General features: G+C 44.4%; 1 protein-coding gene across 1 annotated transcript in view; it reads right to left on the bottom strand.

Moving 5' to 3' along the window:
- The window catches only part of USP10 (ubiquitin specific peptidase 10), a 75,597-nt gene that overhangs the window by 28,305 nt on the left and 32,959 nt on the right, over positions 1 to 14,333 (bottom strand). Inside the window, exons 5-9 of the mRNA XM_056525484.1 lie at positions 8,261 to 8,352; positions 7,970 to 8,079; positions 6,695 to 6,750; positions 6,349 to 6,455; positions 2,600 to 2,699 (exon numbers count right to left, since the gene is read on the bottom strand). Of these exons, the coding sequence (XP_056381459.1) occupies positions 2,600 to 2,699; positions 6,349 to 6,455; positions 6,695 to 6,750; positions 7,970 to 8,079; positions 8,261 to 8,352 (465 nt within the window). The remainder of the gene's footprint in view (positions 1 to 2,599; positions 2,700 to 6,348; positions 6,456 to 6,694; positions 6,751 to 7,969; positions 8,080 to 8,260; positions 8,353 to 14,333) is intronic.

Here is a 14,333-nt window from a genome sequence, read left to right as displayed (position 1 = left end):
TTCCTTTGGGAAGTAGGGCGAGCCTTATTTTGAGGCAACAAGGAACTCTAACCTCCTGTCGCCTCATAAACCCCTTCAAGGCGGATACCACCTCCCGGGAGGCCTCAGCCACCGAACGGGAGACTGGGGTCCAGTCAGCCATATACTGGGTTAGGGAAGAAAACACAGGACAGTGGAGCGGCTGAATCCACCGGAACCGAAAGGGGATCAGGGGGTACCAGGCAGGGCAAGTGGGCTCAGTAGAGCCAGGCATCTTGGTACTACAATGCTTACAGACAAAATAAGTCACTGACGTCAGGAACTTTCTCACCCTAGTATGTGTCCCCTGGCAGCTGCGATGAGGAGAACCCGGCTCAGTGCAGCTAGAGTGACAGAAAACAGGCCAGCCAATAGCAGAGAGGGGCGTGCCTGAAGCCGAGGCACTAACTAATTGGCCCCTCCTAACTGAAAATCGCACCCATGGCGCTGATTGGAGGCTACTTCGCGCCTCTGAAGAGCTCCGACAGCCTTGTGGGCGGAGCTACAGACTGGCCGAGAACAAGCTGTAATTGCGCCTTGCCCCGAGCGCACATGTCAGCCGCATATGTGCTCAGGGGAATAGAGCGGGCAGCCCACACGCCGGCAGAGACTGCCGGAGAAAGAAAGTAAGCCGGCGCTCAGAGCGCCCGGCCGTACAAGCACCGCGGCTGTCAGCCGCATATAAGGCGCTGCGGTCAAAGTAACCACACACACACAGTGAAGTAAAACACAGATTACATGCCCCCTAAAATGCCACTGCTCCCCCAGAATAAAAAGTCCAGCCCCTGTATAAGCCAGCCCTATAACCTGAAAGGGTGGGCAAAAAACAGGGGGTCTCCAGAGGTTGCAAGTCAGCACCTAAGGAGAAAAGGGGGAATGTACATACCTCAGTCAGAAGAACTTACCTAATGGAGTCTTCAGTGAAGTCTTCAGTCAGCTTTTGTCACCTGCATCACGCCTGGCTGCTATGCGCGAGCGAGGCGAGCAGGTAAATAGGGGGACCCGGACCCATGAGGTACCAACCCAGGTGCTGACCGTCGGCGAGGGGGATGAACAGCGCATATACGCAATGTCTATGCCCCCTTACTCGCAATGGGTAAACAGCGAACCGGAGTCCCTGAGTCCCCACCTGAAAACAGGAAAGAAAAAGGAATAAAAAACTAACACGTCCCTAACTAGGAAAACAAAATATCAGAAGACCTGGTCTGGAGAATTCCAGACCATGTCCACTTCCTTCAGACACTAAGCTTAAACTGATTACCTCAGGGCCTGAAGGTGGTTATATTCTGCTGGGAGGAGCAGACTTTTTTTTATTACCATAGTGTCACACCTAGAGACAGCAGCATACACCCAAGGTCTGTGTCCCCCAATGGAGCCGGTAGAGAAAAAAATTTTACGAGCTGAGCACTTGCTACATTGTCCACTTCTAAGCAGTTGTGTGTGACCGTAAAGGGTCACACAACTGCTTTTATAAAACAGCACCACATGTCCCTAGGTTATGTCTGGTACTGCAGCTTAACTTTATTCGAGTGTTTTTATTTTTTATTATAGCCATAGACAATCATAGCCCTATACAGCAGGGTGGCCACGAGGAAACAAAATGTCATCTCAGTGCTCAGAGAGAGGGACCCTGGAGTTGAAGCTGCAGTTTTACACTGTAAAATCACTCCCTCCCCCTCATTCTCTAAGTGAAACAGCTTTACAGTGGCACAATCACCTCCCCCCTGCTCTGCCCTGCACTCCTCTCTCCCCAGTGCTCAGTGTGACAGATCTACGCTGGCAGCTCCCTCCCCTCCCCCCTCTCCTCCGTTCTCAGTGTAAAAACATTAGCAAGGAGAGGGGAGAGAATCAGCCTGTTTGCTGGGGCTGCTATGATCTGAATCAGCTGGCATATAGGCAGTGCTGCTCAGCCAATCACTGCAGAACAGAGGGAGGACAGTGTGAATATTCATCAGATGGGAGGGGCTAAGGCCGAGCACAGGGAGCTCTGTGCAGCACAGGGGTTTTCTGGGTAATTGTCACGTCATGGCCCCCGGGATGCTGCTGATAACAGCCTGAATAGGGGGTCGCAAGTCATGAAAACCTGGAACAGCTGAATTTCCTGTCAGACAGAAGAATGCAGAAAAAGCTTGTTTCTAAGCAGCATTAGTAATGGAAGTGATTTACAAACCTATATAACTTTACCTTCTGCACTAAAAGCTGAACAATTTTTTACTGTGAGACTTGTCCTTTAACATAGTTGATTTTATTTAATAAATTGACCAAAGTTTCATTTCTGGAGATTACTCCCACTATATTTTGACATATCTATATATTTTACACCTAATATTTCACATTTTAGGAATAAGAAATAAAAGTTTTTTTTATGGCGGGTGGGGCAGACTGTTTAATTTCAGTCTAGTTTCCTTTTAGAAGTGAGTGATTCCGCATGGAACATACCGCAAATAACATGCAGTACATTACAATTCTGCAAAAAGGAATTTCAGGAAACAGATGATAACTAATGCCAAGGCCGCATTGACATCACCATCCAGATAAGGCTGGGACTAAACCTGTGCTTAACAGAGAAAAGTGATCGTACTGTCATTCTGCGGGTACAGGAGCTTCTTCAGAGATAGCATTTCTTCATGTAATCCATTTAGCACGAAGCCCAGATATTCCTCTGCGTCCTCCTGACGGCCCTGAGGATACACAATTTGCACATGTATGTAGTCATGCATTACCTAAATACTAACTCTGTGGTTAAATATAAAATATGTCTGTACTAGTGTGCAATCTGTCAGCTAATGGATCACATCCAATCAGGATGCTCAGATAAAAACCACCTACTACATCCAGTCATTTACAGCTACCAGAAAACTTTATGAATGCTCTTATAAAGGATGAATTCAAAACTTTTTCTGCCAGAGAAAATGTATGTTTTAAAAACAGATTTTTAAACCAATTTCACCCTGAACTGTAAAAATCCACAAATAGAAATGACATCCTATGCACTGGAAAATCTGCCGAATGCCTTTCGTCTCACAGATTTTGCTCGCTGTAGGTCAAGGTGTTTTTAAAATACCAACCACATCTATTGTACTGTATATGTTTGAAGTTTTCAGTGCAAAACTACAATGCAAATTGACAGTAATGAAGTTATCACAGACCCTAAAGTGCCAGCGCCTTATGTACATAACATGTAAAAAAAAAAAATGTTTAACCCCTTAAGGACGCCGCCTGTTTTACCTTAAATGACCAAGCCCAATTATTTCAAATCTGTCCTGTGTCTCGAAAGTGGTAATACCTCTGACATGTTTTTACTTAGCGATGAGATTCTGAGATTGTTTTTTCATTACATATTGTACTTTATATTAGTGGTAAATCTTTGTTCATTCATGCTGCATTTTGTGTGAAAAACTCAAAAATACTGCGAAAAATTTGAAAATTTCTGCCGTTTAAAATTTTTATTTTTATGGAATTCACTGTATGGTAAAAATAATGTTATTTTTATTCTGTAGGTCCGTATGATTATGGCGATACCCGATTTCTATAGCTTTATATTCTTTTCTGAACTAAATCCTTTTTTCCCCTTTTTTGTGTTGTCGTTCTGACAGCCATAACTTTATTTTTCATCCAACGCCATTGTGTAAGGGCTTATTTTTTGCAGGACAAGATGTACATTTTATTGGTACCATTTTTATGATTCATGGTAGCTTTTGAATTTGCGTTTTTTGTGTTCAAATTTTTTTTTTTCACAGTGCGGGATAATGCAATTATCAATTTATTGTACAAGTCATTATGGACGTGGCAATACCTATTACCGTATATACTCGAGTATAAGCCGAGTTTTTCAGCACGATTTTTCGTGCTGAAAACACCCCCCTCGGCTTATACTCGAGTGAACTCTCCACCCGCAGTGGTCTTCAACCTGCGGACCTCCAGAGGTTTCAAAACTACAACTCCCAGCAAGCCCGGGCAGCCATCGGCTGTCCGGGCTTGCTGGGAGTTGTAGTTTTGAAACCTCCGGAGGTCCGCAGGTTGAAGACCACTGCGGCCTTCGACATCATCCAGCCACTACTCACCCCCCTTTAGTTCTGTACAGTACTCGCCTCCGCTCGGCGCTGGTCCGGTGCTGCAGGACTGTCCGGTGAGGAGGTCGTCCGGTGGGATAGTGGTTCCGGGCTGCTATCTTCACCGGGGAGGCCTCTTCTAAGCGCTTCGGGCCCGGCCCCAGAATAGTCACGTTGCCTTGACAACGACGCAGAGGTACGTTCATTACCAACGTACTTCTGCGTCATCGTCAAGGCAACGCCTCTATTCTGGGCCCAAAGCGCGGAGAAGAGGCGCCCCCGGTGAAGATAGCAGCCCGGAACCACTATCCCACCGGACGACCTCCTCACCGGACAGCCCTGCAGCACCGGACCAGCGCCGAGCGGAGGCGAGTACTGTACAGAACTAAAGGGGGGTGAGTAGGGGCTGGATGAGGTCGAAGGCCGCAGTGGTCTTCAACCTGCGGACCTTCGGAGGTTTCAAAACTACAACTCCCAGCAAGCCCGGGCAGTTGCTGGGAGTTGTAGTTTTGAAACCTCTGGAGGTCCGCAGGTTGAAGACTACTGAGGGCGGATGGTAGAGGATGATGAAGGGGGGGTGTGGGATGATGACAAGAGGATGATGAAGGGGGGTGGGGAATATGACAAGGGGATGATGAAGGGGGGGGTGTGTGGGATGATTACAAGGGGATGATGAAGGGGGGGTGTGGGATGATGACAAGGGGATGATGAAGGGGGGGGTGTGGGATGATGACAAGGGGATGATGACAGGTGATGATGATGAGGGTCTGGATGATGACAGGCGGTGATGATGAGGATGTTAATGACGGGGGTCTGGATGATGACAGGGGGGATGATGTATTTCCCACCCTCGGCTTATACTCGAGTCAATAACTTTTCCTGGGATTTTGGGTTGAAATTAGGGGCCTCGGCTTATACTCGGGTCGGCTTATACTCGAGTATATACGGTATGTATAGGGTTTTATTGGGAAAGGGGTATTTACATTTACTTTTTTTTTTTTTTTTTACACTTTTTTAACCCCTTAAGGGCCTGGCCATTTTTCATTTTTGCACTTTTGTTTTTTTTCTCCTCTCCTAAAAAGCATAACGCTTTAAATTTTCCCCCTACAGACCCATAGGATGCCACCAATTTTATTTTGTAATGACAATTATTTCACCACAAAATCTACAGCAAAACCAGAAAAAAAATGTTTGTGGGGCATAATTAAAATATAACGCCACGCAGTGCACTTTTCAGAAAAAATGACACCTTATCTTTATTCTGTAGGTCCATACGGTTGAAAAGATACCTAATTTATGTAGGTTTTATTTTACTACTTAAATTATAACTATATGCACCAAAATTAGTATGTTTAAAATTGAAATTTAATTCACATAACTTATTTTTCCGCAAACGGGGATGTATGAGGGCTCATTTTTTTTTGCGCCATGATCTGAAGTTTTTATCGGTAGCATTTTTGTTTTGATGGGACTTTTTGATAATTTTTTATAAATTTTCTTAGGGTATACAAAATGCCCAAAAACGACGCAATTTTGGACTTTGGAATTTTTTTTACGTATACGCCATATTTTTTTTTTTATAGTTCGTACATTTACACGCAGCGATACCACATATGTTTATGTTAATTTATGTTTACATTTTTTTTGTTTTTAAATGGGAAAAGGGGGGTGATTCAAACTTAGGGATTTCACCGTGGCGGTCCCGAACAGCCCGACTGAGCTGCCGGGAACGGGTTAGTTTCGTTTTAGACGCGGCGATCAACTTTGATCGACGCATCTATGGGGTTAATGTCGGGCATCACCGTGAGCAGTGATGTCCGCCATTAACCACGGGTCCTGGCGGCTGATAGCCGGGGAGGGTGATTCAAACTTATTAGGAAGTGATTTTCCCACAGCAACCAATCACAGCTAAGCTAACAAGCTCTGGTAAAGTGAAAGCTGAGCTGTGATTGGTTGCGATTGGAAACTAACTGAATTTTTTATCTCGCAGTTTGATAAATCTCCACCATTGTCTCTAGTCGCATGGAATGATGGGAAGAGTCAAAGACAACAGTAAAATAAGACTTGTACTACAGCACTTCCGGGTGAGAGTTTCATGCATCAAAATGGGACACAGCGGTGCATTCAATGACTTCCATGGTTCCAATTTGCCCATAAAACCCTTACAAAATTAGGTGCCAGGTTTGTCTGTTTATGACCCATAACAGATCCCTAGATTCCTTGTCTGAAGCCCTCACATTAAGTCCTAAGCTCCCTTGTATCCCCTATCACTTAATACCTTCTCTGAGAGACTTGATTTGGAAAGGGTCAGCAATCGGTAGATGTATGTGGGTTCAAATGCTGGTCCAGGGCGAATGTCACGAACAACCTTGTCCCCAGCAGCAGCTAGACAAAAATCATAAATATCAGTATCAACAACCATTACTCACATTATCAGTCACAGAACTGTATTTGATAGCAATTTGTGGCCTGTGTCTGTCACACCACAGAAGGGTAGGGGACACAGTACAATAACATCAGGCAAGCCTTATATATATTCCTGAGAAGTGAACCTCATCCTACCAAGGTCACATCATTAGGGTTCATGAAGACTAACAATGAATAGCTCTTATTACAGAACTTACCTTGCTTCGCTTTGGGAATAACCGGCATGTTTGTAAATTCATTCATCAGGTGAACACTGAAAAATAGACATAAAACTTTTTAGAGTAGATTAGAAGCAGAGGACATGAAAAGCGATCAGAAAGCAACTACAGCCAGGTTTGATAAACAATTCTTTATAGGGGTGACTAGATTTAGCCAAATGTGAAACAACCCGCAGTTCTTGTGTAAACTAAAAAAGTTAACAGTCTCAGTCTCAATCCATTACAGTGTACAACATGACTGACTGGTTAATGAACGGGAATACACTTCGCCTTAACTAGAGGCTTAAAGCCCACAGACATCATACAATTGTAATACTTTTGACTGAGACTTGTTATGGTGTGAAGGTATGCCTCCTCTGCACTCATATGGTTATCAAATCGATCATACCGTATTAGTGTCCTGGTATCGGGCACCTTTGTTTGGGCTTATTTGTTTACTAGATTTACCACAGCTCCTTCATTTTTAGCCTTGTTTTTGTGTGATCTGTTGGATATGGTTGGGTCTTGGCCCTTCATGATACTATTTGCATGTTTTTTTTTGTTCTACTTGGATTTGTATCTCTGGAAAATTCTTTAATAAAAACTACAGTTAAAAAAAAAATAAAAAAAATACTTTTGAAGCCATCAATAAGAGCTATGAGCCTGGAGTACAGGACAGGAGATTTATCAAAACTTGTGTAGAGAAGGAGTTGTGCAGTTGCATGGCAACCGGATTGCTTCTTTCATTTTTCCGAGGCCTTTTGAAAAATGAAAGACGCAATCTGATTAGTTGCTATGGGCAACTTTTCCTCTGGACAGGTTTTGATAAATCTCCCGCTCTATGTTCATTCATTACCCTGCCAGTTCACCAATATCATAGGCTCGTATGTAACACAGTGATACTGCTGCAGGGGCAAGGAACAGGTAGCCACTGCTTCTAAAGCACTATATGAACCATGGCTAATAGCTTTACAAGGAATAATGCATTCAGTGCTATGGTTAGTTAATCCACACTTCTTTAGACTATACACCTAGATCAGTGTTTCCCAACCAGGGTGCCGCCAGCTGTTGCAAAGCTACAATTCCCAGCATGCCTGGACAGCCTTCGGCTGTCCGGGCATGCTGGGAGTTGTAGTTTTGCAACAGCTGGAGGCACCCTGGTTGGGAAACACACCTAGATTCTCCCCTATGCACACTGCATAATAACTTTAGTCTAACAGAGGCAGGGTAATCTGTAAAAGCACTGCACACTCCATTCACACGCGTTCTACTTACAAGTTGTCAATCATTGGAGTTGATGTACACGGTCTCTCGAGTTTAGTGTACATTGGAATGCACTTCATTAGATGATACATAGGCGGACAGGCCACCAGAGCTTGTAGGGTCTGCAGAATGGATTAAGGAATAAAACACCAATAAATGAGAGCACACGCTGTTAGACTGGGTTCACAAAAGAGGTCGGATCACCACAATAAGTTATCCCTCATACTGAGCCAGTGCTGCAAAAGTAAGTGCTAGTGCTGTCAGACAGGGTTTGCTGCCTGTAGCGGCTGCTATAAAGGATACAGCATTGATATAGCACCAGTTTCCTTTGTTGATGAGTCCTCGTGGCTGTAATGACACAGGTTTGTGGTTGAGCTTGACACCTTCCAGGAGCTCTGTAAACAGGACGAAAAGGATCATTAACATACAAGAAGCAGCACACAGGGAACATGGTGGAGAACACTGCACTGCTGCTCGGGATCAGACTGTACATTACACCAGCTATGATGAAAACCACGAATGCAGCCATACTTGTCCCCCAATGTACATGTGTTTAATATTAGTCTGGGATAACAAAAAGAAAACGTGTGGGTTATGGTGAATATTTCACTCACATACTATAAAGGGTACATGTTTCTGCAGAATATTCTTGCAGCTTTTTTTTATTATTTATATAGAATACATTGACTTACACTTCTCTGAATGTTCATGGTCTGCACAGAGCTTTTCTGTGGCTGTAGTATTTAGTGGTTCAATAAAGAATATGACATTTAAAAAAAATATATATAAATAAATAAAATCTGCAAACATAGGTGAAGTGGCCTGGAAAACATTTATCAGAGCACAAAAGCAAGAATGAAAGTGACTGCTATATACAGTGGAAGAGATCCAAGGGAAACAGAGGTGTCTGCAATATTTTCTTGGTTTGTGTAATGCACATTTCCCACATTAATAAACTTAAAGCGTACCTATCATAGTTCCAAAAAAAAAAAAGCGATATGTTACCCTGTCCCTAATTCTGATCGTGCACATATATGTTTTATGTCTCCAGGATCTTTATTTTCAGAGATATAAGCATTTATCTGTTGCTCAGTAACTTTTTCATTGTGCAGACTGGAGGGGGGTGTCTGTCCGTCTCCCTCACTGTGTCTGCTCTGAGTCGGAGGGAGCATGAGCAGTCAGCCAACTCTACTCTGTAACCCTTTCCTCTCTGGTTTCATGCTGTACATGTTACACAGAGAATGATGCTTGGAGCTTGCCTGCAATATTCCTAAGACAATATGGCAAGTTCATAACAGGATCAAATGTATAAATATAAGAACAGATCTTTATAAAATTAGTGCAAGGATTTTATAGATAAAAGTACAGCATTTTTATGAATAAGTTTTCTATTTGTTTTATATTTTCTTAGTAAAGTTGGATGCTAATGAACATAGCTGGCACTGGAGTTCCCCCACAATAGGGACAGGCACCGGAGTTCCTCCACAGTAGCACAGTTTACCCACATTAGGTAGCAGTTGCCCCAACATTGGGTTGCAGGCACCCCACATTGGGTTGCACACACACATATATACATACACACACACACACACACACACAAGCTGTCAGCCAACTGACACACTGAGAAGGGGGGGGGGTGTAATGGCAGCCAAGGGGACACATGATCGGGAGCAGCTGAGAACCTGGGGATGGGGACCTGCCTGTATCCCGCACTGCCTTTGTGTGCGCGCGCGCTCTCCCTGCGCTCGTTCACAGGCAGTGCGTGCCCGCGCATAGGCTGTATGCATACAGCTGAATTCTCCTATACTGGATACCGGCCTGCTTTACGGCCAGTATCTGGTATACTGCAAAGTCAACACTAGTCTGTCTGGCTAAAGACAGACGACCCCTAGTGGTGGTTTTTTTAGATGTAATTTCTGAGGAAAATTGACATTTTTTTAAATAAATTTATATTGCAAAAAGCAATCATATGATTAGTTCTGTAACATATAAAAAGTTTTCAACAATGACAGTGCCTCTTTAAGCTTCAACTGGATTAAATCATTTTACTTATCAGAAAGCACCGTAAAGACAAAAGAAGCAGCAGCTTGGCAGCAACCTGGAGGCATTTTTAATACAACATTAAAATAACTTTAACCCCTAGAGGACCGGTAGTGTTAAATGCCTATAAAGCAAGTGCAGGAGCTTCCCTCACTTCATAGGCTGTGAGGGACAGACCTTAAGATGCTGTGATTAATGCTGATCTCGACATCTTAAGATGTAAATGAAAGTTGCCAGTAGCTCAGTGGTGATTATTGGATCCCATTATTGTGACAGCGTGGGTGCTAGGTTTGGGTCCCAAGCCGTACTAAGTCCAATTTAAAAAACAACTTAGCACACCACTTGCAGTGAAAGAGGTAGTTTTTTATTTTAGCAATCCAATAAACAAAGTGACGCCTGCCACTTACCACGGTACCTGACCTTCACGTTTTTCTTAATTCTCAGCTCCCCGCAGCAATCCGGTCTGAGGAAGGTCTTAATTGACCGAAACGTCACTTTGTTTATTGGATTGATAAAAATGAAAACTACCTATAAAAACTACCTTTCACCGCAAGTGGTGAGCCAAGTTGTTCTGTACCGTATATACTCGAGTATAAGCCGAGTTTTCCAGCACGATTTTTCGTGCTGAAAACACCCCCCTCGGCTTATACTCGAGTGAACTCTCCACCCGCAGTGGTCTTCAACCTGCGGACCTCCAGAGGTTTCAAAACTACAACTCCCAGCAAGCCCGGGCAGCCATCGGCTGTCCGGGCTTGCTGGGAGTTGTAGTTTTGAAACCTTCGGAGGTCCGCAGGTTGAAGACCACTGCGGCCTTCGACATCATCCAACCCCCTCTCACCCCCCTTTGGTTCTGTACAGTACTCACCTCCGCTCGGCGCTGGTCCGATGCTGCAGGACTGTCCGGAGAGGAGGTGGTCCGGTGGGATAGTGGTTCCAGGCTGCTATCTTCACCGGGGAGGCCTCTTCTAAGCGCTTCGGGCCCGGCCCCAGAATAGTCACGTTGCCTTGACAACGACGCAGAGGTACGTTCATTGCCAACGTACTTCTGCGTCATTGTCAAGGCAACGCCTCTATTCCGGGCCGGAAGCGCGGAGAAGAGGCGCCCCCGGTGAAGATAGCAGCCCGGAACCACTATCCCACCAGACCACCTCCTCTCCGGACAGCCCTGCAGCACCGGACCAGCGCCGAGCGGAGGCGAGTACTGTACAGAACTAAAGGGGGGCGAGAGGGTTGCTGGATGATGTCGAAGGCCGCAGTGGTCTTCAACCTGCGGACCTCCGGAGGTTTCAAAACTACAACTCCCAGCAAGCCCGGACAGCCAATGGCTGCCCGGGCTTGCTGGGAGTTGTAGTTTTGAAACCTCTGGATGTCCGCAGGTTGAAGACCACTGAGGGCGGATGATGAAAAGAGGATGATGAAGGGGGGGTGTGGGATGATGACAAGAGGATGATGAAGGGGTGGGTGGGATGATGAAGGGGGGTGGGGATGATGAGAAGGGGGGTGTGTGGGATGATTACAAGGGGATGATGAAGGGGGGTGGGGATGATGACAAGGGGATGATGAAGGGGGGGGATGTGTGGGATGATGACAGGTGATGATGATGAGGGTCTGGATGATGACAGGCGGTGATGATGATGAGGATGTTAATGACGGGTCTGGATGATGACAGGGGGGGATGATGTATTTCCCACCCTAGGCTTATAGTCGAGTCAATAACTTTTCCTGGGATTTTGGGTTGAAATTAGGGGTCTCGGCTTATACTCGGGTCGGCTTATACTCGAGTATATATGGTATATTGGATTATTGGACCCCTGCATAAGCTAAAATGGCGGCAAAGGGTCCCCTTAACTGCCTCTGGATTGATGATCCAATGATGATCAGTGGAGCACAGATCTCCCTATTTAGTGCTATACAATAGCATAGCATTGAACAGTGAAAGCAATCTAATAATTGCATGTAAATGTCCCCTATGGGACCATATGTAAAATAAAATTCTAAATAAAATTTAAATTTTCTTATTTAAAAGCCTCTAGCCTAATAAAAAATAAAATCAGCCTTTTACAATTTTAAGAAAAAAAATGAAATATACATAATCGGTATCGCCGCCTCCCAACTATTAAACGTTTAAGGACACCGCAAATTTACGATTTTTTTTTTTTAAATTAAGAGACCTAACATCATCCACAGACCCATATGAGGCTTGTTTTTTGAGCACCCAATTTTGCTATCACACCTTTCAAATTATTTCAAAATGTACAGGGGGGGGGGGGGGGGGGGCGTTGGAAACCCCCGTGGGGAGAAATTAAAGGGGTAGTCCGATGGAAAACAATTTATTTTAAATAAACTGGTGGCAGAAAGGCAAGCAGATTTGTAAATTACTTTTATAAAAAAAAAAATCTTAGTCCTTCCAGTACTATCAAATAGCCAATAATTTAAACCGGAATATCGGTAAAAGTTATCGGCTATAGGCCTTAACCTCCACAGATTATCGGTATCAGCCCTAAAAAAAAAAAAAATCAATATCGGTCGATCCCTAATTTTAAATAAATTGTTTTCCACTGGAGTAACCCTTTAACCTCTTAAGGACATAGGGCGTACCTGTACGGCCTACGCCGGGCTCGGTATTTAAAACTGGGTCACGCCGTGACCCCACATCATACCGGATCGGTCCCAGCAGCTAATGATAGCCGGGACCCTGGGCTAATAGCGTGCGGCACCAATCGGTCTGCCGCACTATTAACCCTTTTGACATGGCTATCAAAATTGATCAACCCTTCTAAAATTAAAGTGAAAGCTTCCCGGCAGCTCAGTCAGGCTGATCGGGACTATCGCAATGTCCCGATCAGCTAGGACGCGAGCAGAGGTCCCCTTACCTTGCTCTGTCACGTCCGATCGGCATTTGATTGCTCCAAGCCTGAGCTACAGGCATGAGCAAACGATTGCCTATAACGCTGATCCATGCAAAGCTATGGCTTTGCAGGGATCAGTGTAAACGATCAGTGTGTGCAGTGTTATAGCCCCCTAGAACACTGCAAAAAAAAAAAAAAAAAAAAAAGTGAAAAAAGTTAATAGGTCATTTAACCACTTCCCTAATAAAAGTTTGAATCAACCCGGCCCGTACGCGGAAACATGAAAAACTTTATAAAGGTCAGAAGATGAGAATTTTTAAATGTATACATTTTCCTGCATGTAGTTATGATTTTTTTCAGAAGTACGACAAAATCAAACCTATATAAGTAGGATATCATTTTAACCGTATGGACCTACAGAATAAAGATAAGGCGTCATTTTTACCAAAAAAAATGCACTGTGTAGAAAAGGAAGCCCCCAAAAGTTACAAAATTGCATTTTTCTAATTTTGTCGCACAATTAATTTTTTTCCCCGTTTTGCCATGGATTTTTTGGTAAAATGACTAATGTTACAGCAAAGTAGAATTGGTGGCACAAAAAATAAGCCATCATATGGAATTTTATTAGCACAATTGAAAGAGTTATGATTTTTAGAAGGTGATGAGGAAAAAATGAAAATGCAAAAATGGAAAAACCCTGCATCCTTAAGGGGTTAAAGGGAAGACCAAAATTTGGCAACTTTTGAGAGGGTTTTGTTTTTATGGAAAAAACCATGGTAAAAATTACATGTTCCCTTTATTCTGGCGGTCAATTCGATTTAAACAAAACCCATGTTTTTATTTCTACAGTAAACTCTCACTTAGACACCTACCAATAGCAGACAGTTCTTTATTCCCTGGCGTAGTCCAATAGGACTGTATTTGCAACCTCCACCTAGCGGACACGGACACACCTGTGCCGAGCAACACTCCTATCAGACAACCAGGCTTATGTGATGGTGCTACCAGGACCTACCTTGTACACACACCTGCCATCAGGGGGTACAGCCAATACCCCAGTAAGGGGCCAGGGCTCCAGAGAAACCCTGGCCACTGCTGGCCCAGCCCCACCACCAAAATACTGAATCAGAACCCCGCAGTTTGAACAGCAGTCTTCTGCTTCTGTACATCCACATCAATCGCCTGCCCTTATCTCACTGTGCCACTTTCTTCTCCCTGTGCTAAATAATCCCCCTCTTTATTACCCCTGTGCCATATCATTTCCCCCCTTCCCTCCTCTCTCTGACCCCTGTTGTGCTTCTTACCTCACCAGCAGGCCCAGGTGCAGGGGCTCAGCAGGTTTGATGTCCACTGCACTCATAAAGTCGGCTGAGACGTCGAGCCCCTGCACCTGAGTCTGCTGGCCAGGTAAGAAGCACAACAGTGGTTCAGAGGGAGGATGGAAATTATGTAGCACAGGGGGTAATAAGGGGAAGGAGGTGATTTGT

The sequence above is a fragment of the Hyla sarda genome, chromosome 6 (genome assembly GCF_029499605.1).
Source record: "Hyla sarda isolate aHylSar1 chromosome 6, aHylSar1.hap1, whole genome shotgun sequence".
Taxonomy (NCBI): domain Eukaryota; kingdom Metazoa; phylum Chordata; class Amphibia; order Anura; family Hylidae; genus Hyla; species Hyla sarda.
This window is presented reverse-complemented; position numbering and strand designations above follow the sequence as displayed.